This window comes from Pleurotus ostreatus (genome assembly GCF_014466165.1).
Source record: "Pleurotus ostreatus strain PC9 chromosome Unknown scaffold_7, whole genome shotgun sequence".
In the NCBI taxonomy this organism is placed as follows: domain Eukaryota; kingdom Fungi; phylum Basidiomycota; class Agaricomycetes; order Agaricales; family Pleurotaceae; genus Pleurotus; species Pleurotus ostreatus.
Genome location: NW_023503162.1, coordinates 2,197,162 through 2,217,059, shown reverse-complemented (window position 1 = coordinate 2,217,059; position 19,898 = coordinate 2,197,162). Strand labels below are relative to the sequence as shown.

Sequence of the window (19,898 nt, the reverse complement as noted above, 5' to 3'; positions counted from 1 at the left end):
CATACCTCGACAATGAGAGGGATTCAGAAAGTTGGACGATATAGGGTATTAGCGGAGGCTCTTATAGCAGCCGTTTTATTCCTATAACGTAACTCACTACACGCTGAATTGCCAAGGGTATTGACATCGCTTCCGCAGGCATAGGTAAAGGCAAATTAAAGATGGCGCTTTCGTTGCGTTTCTAGCAGCTGCTCAAGGTAAAGGGCATCGATTACGATTTGGTGTTCGAGCTTCTACTGGTCCACGCCATAACATGCGGCGCTGTCCTTGAGGTGGAAAGGGGGGACGATGCAAGCGGTGTGATCCTGGGCTGGTCGTTGGACGCACACTGTCCCGGGCCTTTCCCCTATTACAACGGGAACGGAGGAATCCAAATACAGCGGCACCCTTATTGCTGGGCATTTGAAAGGCTTTCGACGGTGACAGGGACACCAGGCAACTTCATCAAAGGCACCCAAGCAATGAGACCTCGGAGATTCGGACCAGTGACATAGAAGAGGCCCCCAAAACGAAATAAATGCGACGAGGCAACCGGACGATGAGGGAACGTGGGCGAGCTCGCGCGCAGACACGAGGCAGGGAACAACAGCAGGATGCGCTGCAAATGACAAAATATGAGGTACAAGGAAGAGAAAGGGCTAAATAAATAAGCGCCGACGCGACACGCGCCCTTGAACTCTGTGTTCAACAGGCTCGTGACGAACTTCATGATGATCCCGTCTCGGTCGTTCCTTTCCTCGTCTTGGAAACTCAAGGCATGTTACGCGACGATACGTAGAAGAGGTTTGTATTCCGAACAATGTCATTTTGAGCCAGCAGGCTAATGTGAAATCTGGCTAGCTTTCGCTTCAAGTTCCACAATCACGCCGGTCGACCTTGAATTTGACCTTCACGCCCCCTCAGGATCTTCTACACACTCGAATACCCGAAAGGACGTCGGGGATCCCCTCGTTATACTGCATGGTTTGTTGTACGTCTCCCCCAGTGGCGTACCTCGCATGTACTCACTGCGTCAGTGGATCCAAGCGTAATTGGAAGTCACTTGCGAAGGCGTTTAGCAGAGAGTTGCATAGACCGGTGTACACTCTGGTACGTTATGCAGAAAGTCCTTTGCCCAATGCTTCTATTGACCACCCTCTTCAGGACCTTCGGAACCAAGGCTCGTCGCCTCACGTCCCCGGAATGACCTACTTACATATGGCGGCCGACGTCCTTCACTTCTGCGAGACGCACAAACTCAAACACGTATCTCTGATGGGCCACTCTATGTGCGCCCAGATGTATCCGCTGGTAACTACTCTTAGTAATGCATCTCTGTAGGGGAGGAAAAGTGGCTATGGCATTCGCACTCAACCCTGCACTTCCGACGTCCCTTCTTTCGAACTTAATCGTGGTGGACATAGCCCCTTCCATCGGCAGCATCTCGGACGAATTCATGGGATACATAGACGCGATGCGGGCCATCGAAGCTGAGGGATTCAAGACGAGAAAAGAAGCCGACGCGTTGCTACAGAAATGGGAGAAGGTTCGATTCCACGTCCTTCTGCTCCCTCTTCGTTAATCTCCACCGAAGGACCCCTCTATTCGCGCGTTCTTACTGACAAACTTCATTCCGGGCACGACACATTCCCCGCACGGTAAATTCCAAGTCCCGTTAGGCACGCTTGCAAATGCCATCCCAGAAATTGGCTCATTTCCATACAAACTCGGCGAACGTACTTGGGAAGGCAATACTCTCTTTATTAAAGGGCAGAAGAGCAAGTTGCGTTATTCCTCGCGATTCTGCCAACGTGACATTGACCCTTCTACCAGGTACATTAATCGTCATAATATCCATACATTGCACGATTACTTCCCGAATATGGAGCTGGAGAAGCTGGATACCGGACATTGGGGTGAGTGACCCCGAATTACACCCCTCTTCGATGGCTCGCTTATGAAGGTACGATACAGTTCACGCGGAGGAGTAAGTCCCTTGCCGTTTTCTGACTGTTTCCAGCTTACCTCTTGATTCAGCCCACATAATTTCCGAATCCTTGTAGCAAATTTCTTGAATAAACACTCCAAAGAGTATCATACATCGTAACCTTTACACGTAACTTTTGCGTAACTAGTGGAACCTCCCGGTCGATACTCAGAATAGAATGCCATGAACGCTTGAACACTGACTCAGTCGTGACAGATACTTCCAAAATCATGCCTGTCCGGATTTGAATCTCCGCTCCACTTGCTCTCAACTACTACGTCAAGTTGACGACTTTTCAGGTTATGTTGGAAGCAAGTCCATGGACACCGCCAGAGTATAACTTCTCTGCCCCGACGATCAAAGCATCGCACACCCCTTATCATGATCCCTCCGACTTTGCTCGTCAAGCCAGGTGGTGTGCCGATGGCTCGTGTATCCTTACGAACACAGAAAGTGGTCGCTTCCAACTCCTCCCCTCAGAAAAATTGCATCAGGCTGAAAGAGCGTCGAAGCTCGACATACAAACGTTTCCACAAGCATCGCCGATCGTCGAATTCGCGTGGTTTCCATCCGCTTCGATGCTCAATCCCGCTACATTCTGTTTCGCTGCTTCCGTACGCGATTGTCCTGTCAAACTCCTCCATGGGACGGATGGACGTGTACGTACAGCTCAAAACAACTAAGTTAATTGAGTTGGGCGTGACTGATCTATGTAGCTAGCTACGTGCTTCATACCCAATCGTAGATCACCGTGAACGGTTCATCGCGCCCCACAGCTTGGCGTTCACTCCGACTATGAGTAGTCTGTACTGTGGATTCGAAGATGCGATAGAGATATTCGATCTCAGCATGCCCGGTCATCCCGGTACACGCCTGCAAACTTCTCCTTCAAAGAAGAGCAAGGACGGAATAAAAGGTTTGTTGACGGATATGCAGTTCTGTACATGGCTGATTTATTGCATTTTACTGCTGACATTGAAGGAATCGTCTCTGCGTTGGCGTTCACTCCATATTCACCCGAAGGAAGCTGGTTCGCAGCTGGGTCTCTCTCGCAGTCGGCGTACAATATCTGCCTATACGATCAATCGCAAGGCGACGTTCCTTTGCTATACCTTGGGGCCGGCTCCAAGTCCGTTCGAGCAGGCGTGATGCAGGTACTTCTCTTTCCTCGTAAACGTCGGTCTACATATGCTGAATACTAATAATAATATAGCTAGCGTTCAATAACGCCAAACCGCACCTTCTATACGCCTCCTTCCGACGTCACTCGCAGATCTACGTATGGGATCTTCGTGGAGGCGTCGATGAGCCAATATGTACCCTCAAGCCTCCAGAAGATATGTCACCACGGACGAACCAAAAGCTGAAATTCGACCTTGATGCCTCAGGAAAATGGCTGGCTTCTGGAGGCCCAGTGAGTGGAACCTTCCGAAATTAGTTCGTTAAGTTAATCTGCTTAGGATGGCCGAATATCCGTATGGGATCTGGACGAAACGGCTTCTCAGTCGGATTCAGGGATTCTGAATGCCGCACATACATTCCAAGCTCACGAAGGTATGTCCCTCCTTCTCGAAATAGGTACTTTAATCGTCACTCACGATACCTGGTAAGACTCCATCGGATCTGTAGCCTTTCATCCGCTTGACTCGTTGCTTCTGAGCGTCTCTGGATCACGCCACTTTGACTCTACGGTCGATTCGGACTCTGGCAGTGATTCAGAGGTTTCATCTGATGCAGATGGAAGCGTAAATCCAGAGCTACGACTAACAACAAGACGGGTTTCCGCGAGAGGGAGCAAGACTCGCCCGCTGTCCAATGACAACTCGATGAAGTTATGGAGCCTAAAATAGTCGTCCCTCATGCATAACTACAGTATATGTAGTACGTCCTATTGACTTTCTTCGGACCTTCTATCACCTTCGTCCCCCAACGTCCTTCATCGCCGATCGCTGTGCTGCTGGCGAGATCGATGATAAGTTGTTGTGCCTGGCAGTACATGTAGCGCCACCATGCGCCTCAGAGCTGCATACCGAGCATTGGTGGATGCGGTTGCGGTGGCAAGGGGAAGTGCATTTGCCGTCTTGGAACTTTCGGCACACCTCCTTGTTTAGATTCGCTGCAGACTTGAATCTGTCCTTGGACGACGATATTTTGCCGGTGACAGTTATTGCAGAGACATTGGTAGCGATTCGGACCGATGGTAGGAGGATCTCCGCTACTAAGTCGCTGTCGATTCGCGACCAGCCTGAGTAATCGCCGTCTTGCATCTCGAATAATCGCTTTGCGTGGAAAATCATGTGGAATTGGAGGACTGTTTCGTATGCGTAGGTTCCAATGTAGTGATAGAGGTTCTTGACGTAGCAAAAAACACCATGAGTGAGATAGCCGAGCATGTCAATATTGCTGGTGGATATGCGGACGTGCGCGGACAGTATATCAAAGTAAACCATGAGAGCCTTCATGAAAGCCGTGAAGGTGGGGAGTTCCCGAAGAATAGACGGTTCCTCGGCGTGAAAACCTTTCGAGGGTGTGTAGACGAGAGAGGTCGGGTAGATATGCTTGTTGGTAGTCGTGATGAGCTTATACAGCTGCTGTGGCCGTAGTTCATGTTTTACCACGGACTGTATGATAGACGACTCTATTCCCGGGAAACACTGAAGGATAGACTTCGTATTGGTTTGGAGAGGGGGAACAAAGGGGTAATTCCCTTGGGCGAGAGGGGGAGCTTGTATAGCTTGCATGGCGGGGACCTGGATAGCGGGGATAGAAGTGGTGGCGAGTGGGGGTATGAGCAACGACGTCTCTGGGTTGGTGGGAGTTGGATAAGTTTCGCGGCCGTCTGAGGAAGGTAGATTGTCCCCGCGTTTGCACGCAACAATGAGTTTCGCGAGGTTATCGTCAATCCTGTCAATAATTTGACCTGTCATTTGATCCATTGAGTCTACAATTGCCTTGCTGACTCCCTTGGAGATTTCTTCAGCGAGACCCTTTGGGAATGGTAACGCGCCACCGGCGGGTTGTGGCAAGAGGTTTGATGAGACGCCAGTAGGAATGTGAGCTGGTGGCATTATTTTAGGAGTGGTGGTGGCGGCGAGTGTCCCCAGTGAATATCTTTCAACAGAACAACGAAGGACAGAATTCGATGCCTATGGAGCGTAATTGTAAGATAGAGATCCGGTAGAATAAGTGGCCACTAACCTAGAGGTGGTGGTACTGAGGTAGAAAGGCGTGGGTGGAATCATGAGGAAAATCCTAAAGTATATGTTACGACGCACAAAGGGCTCGACAAAGAGCACAAGGAAGGAGACTTGGATAGGGGAGACAGGGGGACACGTGCTTCAACAACTTCCCCTTCTGGTGCCAACGTCGAACGTCGAGTTGTCAACCCATTCCTTGAACCTTCACGCCGACGAGTTGAGCCCTGGACAGTGTCTATGTGTAAGTCCTGAACTCACGCGCTCAGAATTAAGTCTGATAGCTGTACCGAAGGAATGCCTATCTGCATCAGTTGCACTACCCAGACCCCATACCTTTACACGGTCTACGAATCAGCAAACAACCTACGGCTCGAAGAATGTGTTCGTGTCTCGAATCTCTAACCCGCCCGATGCTCAACTACTCTCTTAAAACAGAGTAGCTGCCACGCGTTTGCGGACCCCTACGTTGAACATGACAATTTGGTTCTATTTATCGACTTAATTCTACTGAAGCGCGGTGTCTATCGTCACCTGCTGTTCAATAGAGGGACAGAACCTCGGAGATCAGGATCTGAGAACAAAGGGAAGGAGAGGGAGGATGCTGGGTACAATCGCGAAAAGGTGAGCTGCTTCATCAGAGTCCCGACTAGGCTGGTTGACCTAAACCAGTGATTTATCACTAGAAGCGCTGGCTTCTTGTCATGCGGCTTGGTTCCGCGCTTGTGATCTTGGATGCATGTGAGCTCGGGGTTAGCTCTTGCAATCCACACCGCCTGACCTACTATAGTCATACGCTGGGCACATATCAGTACGACTTGGTCAGCTACTGACACACTGCGACTAAGGACTTCCTGACAGGACCGAGAGGACCGGCTGACGACTCCCCTCCATGGAATCACGACGATGGAGTCGCATTCCTACGGGTGCTGCTCGGGTGCTTAGCAGGTAGGGGAATTGCTTCATCCACAGATTCGTTACCATACTCATCTTTCCAAAGAGACTGCCATATTTCATGGTGGCATAATCTTTGCCTGCCATATAATGCTCTCCATTCAGCGTTTCTTGTCTTCCAGGGGATACGGCGTCGCATCTAGCGCCTCGCCGGGTATCAGATCCGAGTTTCGGTAAGAGTAATCCAATCTTGAGGATATTCTTGGGTTTTTGACACCCACGACGCAGCCTTTCCCTGATACCTCTATCTCTATTCTATTCGTCTCTGACCAAGTTATTTCTTCTGTTTTTACTCTCAATCTGGCGTCCTGCAACGGCACCAATTCGACCATCAGAACACATTCTGGAACGATGGGACAAGAAGGCGTACATCGCGCATGCCCTTCAGCTTCTTGATGATGATAAAATTGACCGTGAGTGGGTCGTACGGAATGTCCTAGGAGGAATGTCTGCGGGATTTGCCCTTCGCGGTTCGTTCGTTTCTCCTGCTTTTCTTCATTTGCTTCGGTTCGAATGTTAATGACTGTATCTCCTCTTAGTTATTCTTGATTCCCATCCGTTACTGAGCATGCTCGTCATTTTGGTGGGTTGGATGGCTAAAACTGGGATGGCTCGAGTTGTCAGTTCGTGGGTAGGCGGTGACGAACGAACGGGAGAGGCTTGGCTCGCATACAGTATTCCTTGATGTTACCCATTCGGTCTAGCATCTTGCAATGTGGGAGGACGACAATGCAATAACTTTAATAACGCTGGTAAGTCGGTCGGACTTGTGGCAGCGGTAATTGAGTAGATTTCATAGAACTTGCTTTCTTCTCTCGCGTACCCCACGTTGTATCGCGAAGATACTTTGCTATAATTGTATTCCTCTGCGCCACCATAAGCAACATCCCCCTTTAGTGTTGCGATTCCAGTCCTTCACACCACGACCATGCTTCGAGCCGTCGGCAGATATGTGCTTCTTGAGGTTAATTTTTTCGTATTTCAACTGCCCTGCCGCCGGCCCAAGAGCTTAACTACAATGCACAACATGTGGAGATAATGTGTTGGAACGACGCATCGTACACTCCCACATCACATCAAGCTTCGAGGTACAATCAAGTGGGCCGGCATGCTCACGATGAACAACGCCAAATCTTAACTTTGATGAAGAAGTGCGATATCGTAGCATGGGTAAAATATCGAGGGATTGCGCAATACTGAGGGAGCAGAACAGTCCTCCTGGCGACATCCGAAGGTTGCGAATGTCGCAGGAGTGAAGCGAGAATGGACCCCTATACACTCGGTGCCCCCTAAATTGAAATCAGGAGTCTTAACTCCAGGAGTGCAAGACTCAGTGCATCAGGGACTCCGCGGCAAGACGGTTACGCGGCAAAGCCAACACCATGCCGCTGCTGCAGCGCGCAAGATTGTTCTTTGCTCATCCACCATCTCAGCGCCATTTCTTGAATATAGTAGCCAGCAAATATGGAACCGCAAAGGATACATCTCCTAGTGTTGATCCATGGGATGTGGGGAAACCCCAGTCACCTTGCAGAGCTTATGCGAGTCGTTCAGGAGAAGAAGGATCCCAACGATGAGGGCGTGATTCTCCATGCTATATCTGCTGAGACGAATCGCGATGGGTCTACCTACGACGGCATCGATTGGGGTGGCGAGCGTGTCGCGGAGGAGGTGAATCTCGTGAATCTGAATTCTGTAATTGTACTAAAGGGACCCTAGATCACCGCAGAAATCGCCAAGTTAGAAGCCGAATCGAAGAAAGTAACTCATTTCTCGATTACCGGGTACAGCCTCGGGGGGCTTCTGTCTCGTTATGTGATAGGGTTGGTAATTTGTGGTTTATTGACGGATCTGCGGTGCTCAGTGTATATCTCTCTGCAGAATTCTTCACCAGCGCGGGTTCTTCGAGCATATCCAACCAGTCAACTTCAATACTATTGCGACGCCTCATATCGGCATTCCTCGATATCCATCTTTCTTGTCGTCTGTACTCTCAAAGTTGGGCTCGAAACTCCTGTCTCGCACCGGCGAACAATTTTACTGTGTGGATCAATGGTCTACCAATGGTAGACCTCTTCTCGATGTTATGGCCGATCCAGGTTAGTGATTGCTTACTTGTCTGGCATATTAGAGCTTGAATTCGCGCAGAGCAGATATTCTATAAAGCACTCTCCAAATTTCAACACCTTCGCATCTACGCTAATGCGTAAGTCGTTAGTACAATCTCAAGGCTGCACGCTCACACTGCTGGTCAATAAGGGTGAATGACATTACGGTGCCCTATGTCACAGGGGCCATCGAGCTAGAAGACCCGTTCGCTGATCTCGCCGCCAGCGGCGTACACTTGTAAGTAACAAATCTATGTAGAACTTCGTCGATTGACTCTCGCCTCAGGGAAATCGATCATGATTACCCGCCTCTCATTAAGTATTACTCCGTGCCATCCGTAGCCCCAGGCCCGGTCGCGAAGCCTCGCGTCTTCTCCTCTGAATGGTTCCACAGCGAGAAAGAGAAAAAGCGTCCCATTTTGCCGCCTCATCTGATGCCTAGATTTCCACTGAACCTAGTAAGGCATCTGTACCTATATCCATGCCATTCTCACTCTTGTTTAGCTATTATACTCCTTCCTGCCGCTATTGATCCCCGTGGGCATCTCCCTGGCTATCATCCGCCTCAGCCTTGATTCCCGATCATCCCGGGCGAGGATCAGGCTGCTCGAGGAAAGTGCCAAATCGGAGAAGACTGAACGTCAAAAGCTCATCCACATCATCGCTCAACTAGAGCAAGAAGTGGAAGGCGCCGTCGTCGATATTATTGACGATACTGCGGCCATGTCTCTAGACACGCCTCTGCCCGATAACTGCGGCGAATCTGGCCGGAACACACCCAGCGAGCAGGCGTCCGAAGAAGACGAGGTCTTGCGTGCCGCTATCACATCCCACCTGGCTGCAACTGGGGATACGACAACCCAAGTGCCTGTTCCGCCCCCTGCACGCAAATCCAAGTCACGTCGTTGCTGCTCGAAGCACTCTGACAAACCTTCCGGGCAACCCGACTTGACACCTCTGCAACGGACGATGGTTTCAAATCTCAATAAACTCCCGATTGTCAAGGTACTCGCCTATTTCGAGGGCACGCGGAACGCGCATGGTGTTATCATCTGTCGTGATGTCGACCGCTTCGAAGTCATGCGTGCCGGAGCTCATGTTGTCAGACATTGGGCCGACTCACTCGTTTTGTAGGGATGTCGATTGGACTATATCTCTTTCAACTGTCAGTAGACCATAGAGCGCTAATACATTGTTGATGTACCGGACTGGCGATATAACCGATGACGAGGACACCCGGCATCAATGTGTGCTGCGGGTAGCAGCAATATATAAATCGCAACCCAATGTGCCTCAAAGGTTCGCTCAATGTCCACATCCTTTCTGCCCGTACACCTTCTAGTGCTTATCCATGGCATGTGGGGTCATCCTTCGCATCTTCATCAATTGGTCCGCCGTATGGAGCACAAACATCCTTTTTCGGCTACCAACGGTACCAGGCTTTGGGTTCTCAACGCGCGAACTAATTCTGAAGAGTTGACCTACGATGGCATTGATTGGGGAGGAGAGCGCGTCGTGGAGGAGGTCCAGTCGTTTCTTTAGCCTCGTTTGGGCGAAATGTCTTACCATAGAAGCATTCGTAGATTGATGCAGAAGTGAGGGATATAACGGCTGGAGGAGGGCGTGTTACACGTTTATCTGTAACAGGATACAGTCTGGGCGGACTTATTGCACGTTATGTTGTTGGGTGGGTGTCGCCAAGCTGCTTGAGCTTTCATACCGGACTTACGGACTCCTCTTCCCACCAAAGCATCCTCCATCAGCGGGGCTTTTTCCACGACGTAGAACCAATAAACTTCAACACCATCGCTACCCCTCATATAGGCATGCCTCGATATGCATCACTATTATCAGCCCTGATGGCTGCATGCGCAAAACATCTTTCCAGAACGGGGGAGCAATTGTTTTGTTTGGACACATGGTCTACTACGGGGAGATCGCTTCTGGATGTTATGGCCGACCCTGGTAAGCACAATCTTTACGCGTTTCCGGAGATAATGGAGGTAAAGCACGCACCTGTAAGACCATATATTCTACAAAGCACTAGCGTCTTTCCGACACGTCCGAATATATGCCAATGCGTGAGTGCAACTCCACCATGGTCTCCAAGTTAGTATCTGACACTTGCCCGAAAACATAGCGTCAACGACGTCACCGTACCATATGTCACAGGAGCTATAGAACTGCAAGACCCATTCGCGGATACGGCTAGCAGTGGAGTTCAGATGTCAGTGCCAGTACACGTCCGTGAGGTTGCCGTTCTGATTGTGTTGGGATCAGCGAACTAGACGAAAGTTATCCACCAATAATCAGCAAGTACACTCTTCCGCCGAATCCTGTGAAACCGCCCACATTATCCAGGGATTGGTTTCGGAGGTTCAGCCCATCCTCGAAAGGCCTGTTTCTCCCATTGCAGAACATAAAGCTTCCGCTCCACAAAAAAATTGTTAGCCCCTCAGTCGATCTCCAATCTGCCCGTGCTGATCAAGCACTTACAGGCTTTGTACACCTTGCTTCCTGTGCTCCTGGCGCTCGGTGTTTCTTTTGCGCTCCGCAGATTCAAGAGAGATTCCAAGACATCGAGATCAAGGCTAAGAGACCTCGAGTCGGATGCCTCCAGGAGTCGAAGGCTCGTATACATATTTGAGCAACTGGAGCATCGGGCGGAAGATGTTGTCATAGACGTTCTGGAAGGTGTCAGGCAGTCGGGCTCTGATGGAGTAGTCTCATCTGCAGTACCCCCACAAGGGGTAGAAACTAGCCAAAACACGACAATCAACGGAGTATCAGAGCTCACCAGTAGCAACACAGCGCTAGCTGCCCACTCAGCTGTGTCGCCATCTCTACCTTTACCTGACCGGCCTCAACTCCGACGCACAATAGACCAGCCCAAGCTAACCGACGTGCAAAGACGCATGGTAGAACAACTGAATAGGTTGCCCCTCATCAAAACCCTGGCCTATTTCCACGAGGCACGGAACGCTCATGCGCTCATTGTATGTCGAGACGCGGATTACTTCCCCGAAATGAGGGCTGGAAAAAATGTCGTAAAATATTGGTCAAATGTGTTCGTGGTGTAGTCCATATAATACTATCACCGCAGGGTGTACCCAATAACATAGATGTATCTGAAATAAGTGATGCTAAAAGGAATAGCATGTCCTGTCTTCAAATCAATCAGAGAGGGAGCCGAGATGGGGCAAAACGCACCATTTGGGTATTATTCCGTATAATAAAGTATCTCGCAACGTATAACATATCCTCAGCTCATTAGGCATTCATGATCCCGTGTCGTTCCTTCTGAGCGTTCCGCCAGGGGCGGGAGATGGGGACTGAGGTACACTCATATCGGCGTTAATAATATCTTGAATCGCTGCCTCCAGGTTGTCAACGCGAGACGACATCTGTGTCACTGCAACGCGAACCCAAAGGGTGAGCTTCGAGAAGAGGGCACCCAAGTATTCTGACACACGCACTTCGGTCAATCATCTGGGAAGACATGTCATTGAATTTAGTTTCTAGCTGCTCCAGAAGTGTTTCGACCTTTCACGTAACGTTCAGTTGCATGGTTGAATGGAAACGAACAAGGCGTACGAATGCCGTGAGTTCATGGGGACTCGAGATGTCTGAAGGTCGTAGGGCAGCAGAAGCCGACGAATTCGATTTCGATTGACCAGGAGTTTTCTGATTGTCGCCATCCAGAGGCCTACTAGGCGTTGGAGGCGCGACGTTGAGCGGGAGGGCGGGTGGCATATTGTAAGTGGTTCCTCGGGCGCCTATCTTCCTGGCTGACGCCTCAAAGAAGGACAAATAACCCCTGGCTCCTAGCTGGTACTCCTAAGATCTGATTGGAGACGAAGAATGCCCGCCGTACTGGCCCATGTGGAGCTGACATCGGACAATCCCATCCCCGGAGATGTTGGCTAGAAGTGCCCTTGGTATGTAGTTATTACGAAATACCAGAAACAGAACCCAAAGTCGACATGAACTGTCAATACTGTTAGGGCTATAGAATCATGAATTGACACATAGATGCCGCAATCCTCGCTGACTTCCGTTTCAAATGTCATGAAAAAAGAGGAGTTCTATCCGGCTGCACTCCATCGTGCGACTGATTGTATCATGATATGATTATTTTCTTCGGTGGTAGCATAGATGGAGAGTGATGGATTCATTTAGCCAGGAACCCGAGAACGCCGAAGCAAGAGCACGAGGTAGAGTGCTCTCACTAGTGGCTCGCTGGAATATGACACCACAGTCTTACTCGGAGGGCTATCGCGAAACCAGGTTCAAGAGGGCAACTACCACGGAACTTGGCGAAACACGACGGAGATAGATGTACAATGTGACCTCTATGTGTAGAGACTGGAGACAGGGCGGCGTGTTCGTAGTTTTTTATATAGCAGGTACCGGGAAGAGTAGTGGCAGAGCTGAAATTTGAACCGGTCGTCGAACCAACAATGCCTTCAAACTGACACGACATGATACGTAGGACTGAGCCAGTAACGTCTCTGTCTTCAAATGTCAAGCCGTAGCATCCCAAAGTCGGTGATCTGCAGAATACATTCAGGATCATTGCCCCTGTCAGATGGAAGCTACGAACGCGAAGGGAAGCCCATCCACGAAACGTGTTCAGTGTTTTTCAGTGCGCTAGTGCCACTCAGTTTCCCTTGTACCCCAGACCGGCCGCGACTCAGAAGCACGACACAGCTCCGGAGTTTTCATGTCTAAAATCAACTTGAGACATATGGTCTAGCAAATTTTGATTTCCCATAATTGGCGTGGAAGCTGGTGGAACATCACTGTGAGTACTTTACCATCCTTTGGGGCTAACTGGGCCGTAGAAGCCGTTGCAAACAATGTCTCAAACTCAATCCGGAGGACGACAGCCAGCCAGATTCCAGGTTTCTGGAGTTGTCGTAGCTTTGTTGGGTTGACATTGTGCAAATGGGCCTCTGGAAGTCACAGTTCCACTGAAATGAAGTGAAGCAGGAGGTAAAGACGATTTGCTGAGCGTGAGAACGTCTTGTTTAGCCATGGTAGCAACAGCCACTGGCAGGGTCGGCGGCTCTCCTCCTGTCAACGACCGATAAGAATATGTCTGGGTTGAAACTCGAATCCAAACGAAAGGTATAGTTCTTTTGCTGCGCGCAAGCTTATCGAAAGCTTAATCGACTCCTCAGCTGCATGACGGGAATGAAATCCCTGTTCTGGGCTTTGGTGAGTGCTCCAAACATCGACTGACTTTAGTGGTGAACGAACCGCACCGGCACAGGTACGTATGAGCTTGACGGGAAGGATGCCTATAACTGCGTCCTTTGGGCTCTTGAGGTAAATACTCGGTCCTTAAATCCGTCATGATATGTGCATAACGAGGTTATTCAAGGCAGGCTACCGTCATGTGGTAGGCAGACCTCCTTGCCACCGTCTGTTCTAGAACTCAAAACGTCACAATGGACAGGACTCTGCGGATTGGTACGACAACGAGTCGGAATGCGGGCGAGCTATTCTCGACTACTGCGGTTCTACCGGGATCCCGCGTGCCGAAATATTCTATACAACTAAGCTCAAGATGAACAACGGATACGAGAAGACCGTGGCTGCTATCCAAAGATCTCTGGACCGGTGTGGCCTTGGCTACATCGATCTTTACCTTATCCACGGTCCGCTTGGAGGCCCACAGGCTCGCCTTGATAGCTGGCGAGCTATTTGTGATGCCCAGAAAGAAGGAAAGCTAAAAAGCGTGGGCGTCAGCTGCTTCGGAGTGAGGCATCTCAAGGAACTTGAAGACTCGAATCTTCCTCTCCCAGCCATCAACCAGGTATGTTTTACCCGGGTATTTCAAATTCGCGCCATGCGTTAATGTGGACCATTCAGATAGACTTGCATCCATTTATGACACGTGTGGACGTCGTGGCATATTGCAATGAGCACGACATTGCACTAGAGGTAAACCCCCTGTATTCAGTTGCTAGTTGCTTCCTGCTCACCGGATATGGAGGCCTGGGCTCCTCTTGTTCGTGGCTTCCGCTTCGATCATCCGAGCATAGCCGCTCTCGCGGACAAACATAAGAAGACGCCCGCCCAAATTTTGCTACGCTACTCATTGCAGAAGGCACGTAGTATTCATATATTATACATGGGACGTACATTAACTGTGTGGCATGCGCACTGTAGGGGTTCATTCCGCTCCCTAAATCATCTACTAAAGGTCGTATTGCCGCGAATACTCGGCTGTTCGATTTCGAGCTATCCACAGAAGAATTGTCCCAATTGGACAGTTTGGACGAAAGTGAGTGATGCTCCACAGTCATATTCAGTCAATTAATTGGCACCGCAGAGCTAGTCACTGATTGGGATCCGTCGGAGTGCCCGTAAGGGGCGTATCAAATATCGATATACCCTATATCTGTCTCATTACTGGAAGGATGGAACATATTGCATATATATGGAGTATCTATCACAGCGTTAAACCGGCCTATGGTATGATGACCTTCGGAACAACGAACCTGAAGCACGGAATGAACCTCGGGCTGAGCCTAATCCCTTGCCCTATCAATTTCGTCGAAGGTGATCGAACAAATGTCTTCCAGCACCCATCTATTCTCCGTGTGTCTATCTCTCAGCGTGATGTCATTCGTTCCTTGATCTTCAAACAAACTCGCATCGATTGCATCCCGGACCGCCGCCATAACCTCGTATGTTCGCATCTTTGAGCTTAATTATTTCATCTGCCCAGCCGCCGGCTGTTTAACGTATAGGCAAGCCGACGCGGTGGTACTCCTTCACACATCCTACAGTTCGATCGTTCCGAGTTTCTTTGGCAGCTCCTACGTGACGGCATTTGCTTAGCTGGCATACAGGCTCATGCTTCAGGCCACGACAATGCCAGCTGGTGATAAGTCGTGCAATTCTCCGTGCTGTTCATTTGCACAAACAATGATTCCGCGCAAAGCCCAAGGTTCGGCGCAGCGGGGGTATTCAGCCTAGATCTCCATGAGTTTTGCCAGGAAGTTGAACCTCAGCACTAATTCCGGAACACGCCAATCTGCTGGTTCCTCCAGTCTTGCTGGGCGCATTCGCGGAACAGAAACCGGAGGTTATCAAAGTTAATCATGATCTTTAATCGGAATACCGTCATAAATCATGTCCAGACTGTGTCACTTCGCCCGGCGCCGTGGTGTATTGTGGACAACTGTAGCTGACGAATAACATGAAGTGTTGGCTGACCTTTTCTATCTATCATCGATGAGACTTTGACCGGATCTGCGTCCGCAATTGTCCAAATGTTTGGTCATGCCTCAACTCAGTGCCACAGCAGAGACTGGGCCCCCGCTGAGTCTTCGAGTTTCAATGTCGGACCTCCACGTGACCATGATGTAATTTACTTCCCACTACGCCTAATCACGATCTACAATCCTTCACTCATGGTCAGAGACTCTGCCCCCATAGTTCGCGTTATAGAAGATAATTCGACCACCACGAGCCATTCATACAATGCAAGTAACTCTACCGCCATCTTTTCCGCCGCTTACGAAGACTGACTCGCTTAAAGCCTTCTTCAGCGCGATCCGTTGCCTCATTTCCCAGAGTTAATCGAGCACTCCTCCATCTGCTCATTCTATGCTTGCTCTATTTCGTAGTCGAGCTGAGCCGCGGAGACCGAGGGGACGGAATAGAAAATGCTCACCGACCCTTTTCCAACAGAACATCTAAGTGGCGCAAATATCAGCACGGTGACCTAAGATGAGGCGAAATGAACGTCACTTGAAGAGAGCTGAGGTCCGGATGAGGTAGACTTGAAAAATATCTCGTGCACGCCGGAGTCTGCCTGCGGACATGCACCAGGTGTGACTTTCGACGGGAGAACGCAACCGCGTACATGTAGCTTCTCCTCGCTAGCTAGCTTGGGTCATAATATCCGAGCAGGGTCATGCGGTACTCAGGCGGTTTCAAGCAATAAGACCGCTTCATATCCTGCGGTTGTCCAATAGGCATAACGAATATACAGAGAATTTCAGTATATGGTCAACATGGGTATCTGATAACGACAGTTTGTAGCCTCACCTTCTCTTCGCATCGTTATAGCAATTGCAAGGACACCTTATCTGGGTCTCGTGCTGTACAATCGAGAGCAGAGAAGGGGTCATTCTTGAGGCCCCTGTGCGCCCTTCTATGACATCTTGATGGTGGGATGAGGCGAAAATTGCAAGACGACGAACGTGTGTTATCGTATTGCGCCCATGGGAGTCTTGATCCTCGGGTCATGAAGGTCTATACATAGCGCCTCGGTTCTTGGAGTAGGAATATGACCCTGTCCTTCCTTGGGCTGCAGTGATCGGCAGCTATGAAGCCCTCGCCCCACTTCGCCGTGTACGACTGTAGGTGGCTTACGGCTTAGATGGAGAGCTGAAGGCTGTGAACTCCGCTTGGTGAGCATTAGCGCTGAGAGAGACGTAACTTCCGCCGGCAGTGATGATAGGCGTGCGAGGGTCGTTTCGGTGAGAACTCACAAACGGGGATAAAGAGCGGGCCTTGGTCCAGGTGATGGCACACCTTGGTATACCGCGCACGTCGCGCAGTTCACCGTCAAGTCTCGACTTCGGCAACGGTGGCAGGTGGAGTCTCGGCGAAATATAGAGAAATTTTGCTAGTTGCTCTTGGATGCCGCCACGCCTGGGAGCACGAGCTCCAACGATGCGGCAAATGATCACGCGACGGATTGTTCTAACGCGGGGAAGTGATGAGCCCACAAAATTTACGTTAACATTCTCACAGCTGGTCCATTGCCTGGACGTCCGGCAGACATTCGTGAGCAGTAGAAGTCGTCTCGGGATGAATTCGGTACAGGGGCCAGCGGAGAACATTGGTTTCTGTCGGGTAATTTGCATGCAGCAATTCCATCAGCACTCTTCTAGCGGGTCGCTGAGCGAAGAACGCGAACAAATGAACGGGGAACGCCGCACGGCACTGGGGCCGGCATCAGCGGAGGATCATTCGGTGCCTGAAAACGCCTGCTTGAGAATGAAAATGTTGACGTTCCGCAAGCGAGTGCAACGGAAGTGTCCGTTGCAGGGCCCGTCATATGTGGTCAGCATTTCCATATCCGCCGCCATATGCTCTCTCACCCTTCAATAATTTCAATGGTCGAAGCGACGGCGATCACGCATTTCCAAATCTTCCCCGCTCCGATGTACCTATGTCCTAGCTCGTTGCTTCTATATATTCCACCACCACCTATGTCGGCCTCCTCGTCTTCACCCCCATGGCTGCCCGGAATCCACTCTCCAAATTCGAACAGGTAGCGCCCGAAATCATTGAGCACATCGCGCTCTACGCCGTGGCGTCAAAACCGCTCGGGCCCCCTTCAGAACTGGGCATTCTTTGTCTTGTATCTCGCAGGCTGTACAGCGTGCTCAGATTCAAGAATAACGCGCATATATATGCGTCTACGTTCAATATCAAGTTCGACCGCTCTGCTCTACTTCGCCGTTTTTCGGAACGATGGCGTACGACACGTTGCCTTACTTCCGAGCTCAAGAAGCGCTTCATAGCGTTAAAGCGGATCCGCAGTAGGCAATACAATCGCGATGATCTTTGGACCGCGTACTTGATGATGCTGGAAAACGATGGAAAGAATGGGGGTCAGCTTGTAATATGGGCGGGTGTAGAGGAATTCCTACAGGGAGCGCTAGCTTCACGGATCACTTGGCAACCAGACGCACCATCCATGTGGTATACGGAGATGGAGGGAACATCCCTAATTGCATGGTTATTGTGGCTGACTGCCAGTCGAGGTGCGTGATCCCCGCTGTCTTGAATGTAAGACAGGGTTCGTTACCTGAACACTTCAGATGGAGTGAGGAGGGAAGGACTGTCGATGCAGTTAACCATCGGTAACATATTGCGCCCATTCATCGTGGGTGGCTATAAAGTACGCGTCGCATCTACATTTGGAACAAGCTCAATTAATATTACCCTGACTTAGCACCCTGCCATATTTGCGCCCGATTCGCGCTTTCACCTCCCCCTTTGTCCACATTCAGTTTTCCCTTCCGACTTTCGCAACGCGCCATCACCTCTAACGAGGAAGATCACGCATTACGGTCACGATCTTGAGCTTGCTGTGCCGATGATAACGACTGCAGCGACACTTGGAACGGTTCTGCGCAATGAAATACGTCAAGATTCGCAGGATTTGCCTGATGATGTGAGTTCATTACCCCGCAATCGAGAAGAAGCGAACACGATGGGTCACAGAGGCGCAACCCTCGAAGATGTCTTGGAATTCCACAACGAAAATCGGATCCGTGTGCCAGAGAGACTGCCTTCCCTTTCGGATGTACAGCAGTATTTCGCTGAAGACGAGGAAGATGAAGAGGAGGGAACTAGTCAGCAACACGACGAAGATTGGAGTAGACTTGCAGCATGCTACGATCCCTGGTTGGAGGATCCGCCATTAAGGGGCCTTGTGTATTCCCCAGGTGCTATATGTGGCTCTTGGGCCGGTAGGATTCTGGTGCGTAGCAGATTCTGACTATGAATATGCCCTTCTGATATACACTTCACCTCAGCAACCTGGCTTCAGCTCGTACCTCGATCTCCTCAACGACTCTTCACGCAGCACACTCCATGTTCCCATATATCAACAGCCAATGTACTTACATCTTCAGGAACATCACTGCCTTCATCCTAACGACCCTCTACCAATATCAATCGATGACACGAGCTTCGATGATATTCTACACGCGTGGTTACCGCGAGGACTTGACCTCAGACGCTTGGAGGTAAGTTTCCCTCATAAGGCGTCCTCCTTTCATTCCGCTCTGGTTTGGGCAGATTGTAAAGATAGAGGTTTATCTGCAGCTAATCTCCCTTTATCATGGCTTGCAGGATCACATAGAAGTGTACAACCCAGCATCAGAAAGCTACATCCGATACGAGACATACGAACCCCATGGTCAGGCGCACTATTCCCAGACGACATCCGAGAGTTTGGTACAGGGCTGTCGCACCAATAACGACCGCGTTGGTGCAGCTATATTGGACCGCGGGACGAATACGGCTGCTCTAGCCGATTCCCTGGAATCCTCTCATGTTGACAATGACCAGGAATATGAAGATACGGTCTCGCACCGATGCAGTGGAATCGCTGACATCCTGATCACGGGCGAGGTTAGTTCTGGAACAATTCTATAAATTTGCGGCTGATGGACGCGATCTCTTCCTCATTCACACACGTGTTCCATTGGTGACCCACGCGCATCGCAGACTGGGGAACGCCACGGGGCTGCCTGGGGACATTACTCCATTGTTGGACGAGTCAGGCCTTGGGACGGTTTAGTCGTGTTGCTCCGTACGCCTGTAAGTGAGACCGCAGAAGCTGCGTTTACCTTGTCCTTCCCCATCATCGGGAATCGAATGCCTGATATCCCCGAAATTCCAGGTCGACTCGACACAAGCTCATTCTGGCCAATGGGTGTTCAAAGGATACATACACGACCAGAACCTTGTTGGTCGTTGGCGGGAAACTTCCACACGGGTAGATCGAATTGGATATGAAGGCTCCTTCGTGCTGGCCAAAACCCAGGAATCGCAATGAATACTACATTGTGCTTGATAATTAAGAAGGTGTAGCGGGGTTTTACGTCTGTTGGTCTCCACCTGATTACGTTC

At 50.2% G+C, this 19,898-nt stretch overlaps 9 protein-coding genes across 9 annotated transcripts; 7 read left to right on the top strand and 2 right to left on the bottom strand.

The window, feature by feature from the left end:
* Nucleotides 1–710: 710 nt before the first annotated feature.
* Nucleotides 711–2,086, top strand: PC9H_010009 (uncharacterized protein; the record flags this gene model as incomplete). Its single annotated transcript, XM_036779503.1, has 9 exons — nt 711–783; nt 841–970; nt 1,017–1,089; nt 1,144–1,268; nt 1,321–1,525; nt 1,574–1,761; nt 1,813–1,895; nt 1,954–1,966; nt 2,017–2,086. The coding sequence occupies 9 exons, from the start codon at nt 711–713 to the stop codon at nt 2,084–2,086; spliced, it is 960 nt and encodes a 319-aa protein (XP_036628892.1).
* Nucleotides 2,087–2,268: 182 nt separating this feature from the next.
* On the top strand, nt 2,269–3,816 carry PC9H_010008 (uncharacterized protein; the record flags this gene model as incomplete). Its single annotated transcript, XM_036779502.1, has 6 exons — nt 2,269–2,625; nt 2,687–2,882; nt 2,948–3,120; nt 3,180–3,380; nt 3,427–3,520; nt 3,578–3,816. 6 exons carry the CDS (start codon nt 2,269–2,271, stop codon nt 3,814–3,816), a joined length of 1,260 nt encoding a protein of 419 aa, XP_036628891.1.
* Nucleotides 3,817–3,879: 63 nt separating this feature from the next.
* On the bottom strand, nt 3,880–5,034 carry PC9H_010007 (uncharacterized protein; the record flags this gene model as incomplete). Its single annotated transcript, XM_036779501.1, has 1 exon — nt 3,880–5,034. One exon carries the CDS (start codon nt 5,032–5,034, stop codon nt 3,880–3,882), a length of 1,155 nt encoding a protein of 384 aa, XP_036628890.1.
* A 423-nt stretch (nt 5,035–5,457) lies between these two features.
* Nucleotides 5,458–6,799, top strand: PC9H_010006 (uncharacterized protein; the record flags this gene model as incomplete). Its single annotated transcript, XM_036779500.1, has 7 exons — nt 5,458–5,544; nt 5,599–5,784; nt 5,847–5,949; nt 6,022–6,108; nt 6,161–6,287; nt 6,343–6,584; nt 6,654–6,799. The coding sequence occupies 7 exons, from the start codon at nt 5,458–5,460 to the stop codon at nt 6,797–6,799; spliced, it is 978 nt and encodes a 325-aa protein (XP_036628889.1).
* Nucleotides 6,800–7,578: 779 nt separating this feature from the next.
* Nucleotides 7,579–9,356, top strand: PC9H_010005 (uncharacterized protein; the record flags this gene model as incomplete). Its single annotated transcript, XM_036779499.1, has 7 exons — nt 7,579–7,785; nt 7,834–7,937; nt 7,996–8,213; nt 8,263–8,320; nt 8,374–8,460; nt 8,509–8,680; nt 8,727–9,356. 7 exons carry the CDS (start codon nt 7,579–7,581, stop codon nt 9,354–9,356), a joined length of 1,476 nt encoding a protein of 491 aa, XP_036628888.1.
* Nucleotides 9,357–9,530: 174 nt separating this feature from the next.
* On the top strand, nt 9,531–11,302 carry PC9H_010004 (uncharacterized protein; the record flags this gene model as incomplete). Its single annotated transcript, XM_036779498.1, has 7 exons — nt 9,531–9,746; nt 9,806–9,909; nt 9,973–10,187; nt 10,246–10,303; nt 10,363–10,449; nt 10,503–10,668; nt 10,721–11,302. 7 exons carry the CDS (start codon nt 9,531–9,533, stop codon nt 11,300–11,302), a joined length of 1,428 nt encoding a protein of 475 aa, XP_036628887.1.
* Nucleotides 11,303–11,500: 198 nt separating this feature from the next.
* On the bottom strand, nt 11,501–11,975 carry PC9H_010003 (uncharacterized protein; the record flags this gene model as incomplete). The annotated part of the gene is made up of 3 exons (XM_036779497.1): nt 11,501–11,634; nt 11,699–11,765; nt 11,817–11,975. The coding sequence occupies 3 exons, from the start codon at nt 11,973–11,975 to the stop codon at nt 11,501–11,503; spliced, it is 360 nt and encodes a 119-aa protein (XP_036628886.1).
* Nucleotides 11,976–13,319: 1,344 nt separating this feature from the next.
* Nucleotides 13,320–14,600, top strand: PC9H_010002 (uncharacterized protein; the record flags this gene model as incomplete). The annotated part of the gene is made up of 9 exons (XM_036779496.1): nt 13,320–13,352; nt 13,406–13,442; nt 13,498–13,553; nt 13,609–13,626; nt 13,684–14,043; nt 14,100–14,171; nt 14,224–14,337; nt 14,400–14,514; nt 14,563–14,600. The coding sequence occupies 9 exons, from the start codon at nt 13,320–13,322 to the stop codon at nt 14,598–14,600; spliced, it is 843 nt and encodes a 280-aa protein (XP_036628885.1).
* Nucleotides 14,601–17,487: 2,887 nt separating this feature from the next.
* Nucleotides 17,488–19,824, top strand: PC9H_010001 (uncharacterized protein; the record flags this gene model as incomplete). Its single annotated transcript, XM_036779495.1, has 7 exons — nt 17,488–18,019; nt 18,077–18,162; nt 18,211–18,741; nt 18,797–19,009; nt 19,116–19,397; nt 19,494–19,586; nt 19,669–19,824. The coding sequence occupies 7 exons, from the start codon at nt 17,488–17,490 to the stop codon at nt 19,822–19,824; spliced, it is 1,893 nt and encodes a 630-aa protein (XP_036628884.1).
* Between the last annotated feature and the right edge of the window lie 74 nt (nt 19,825–19,898).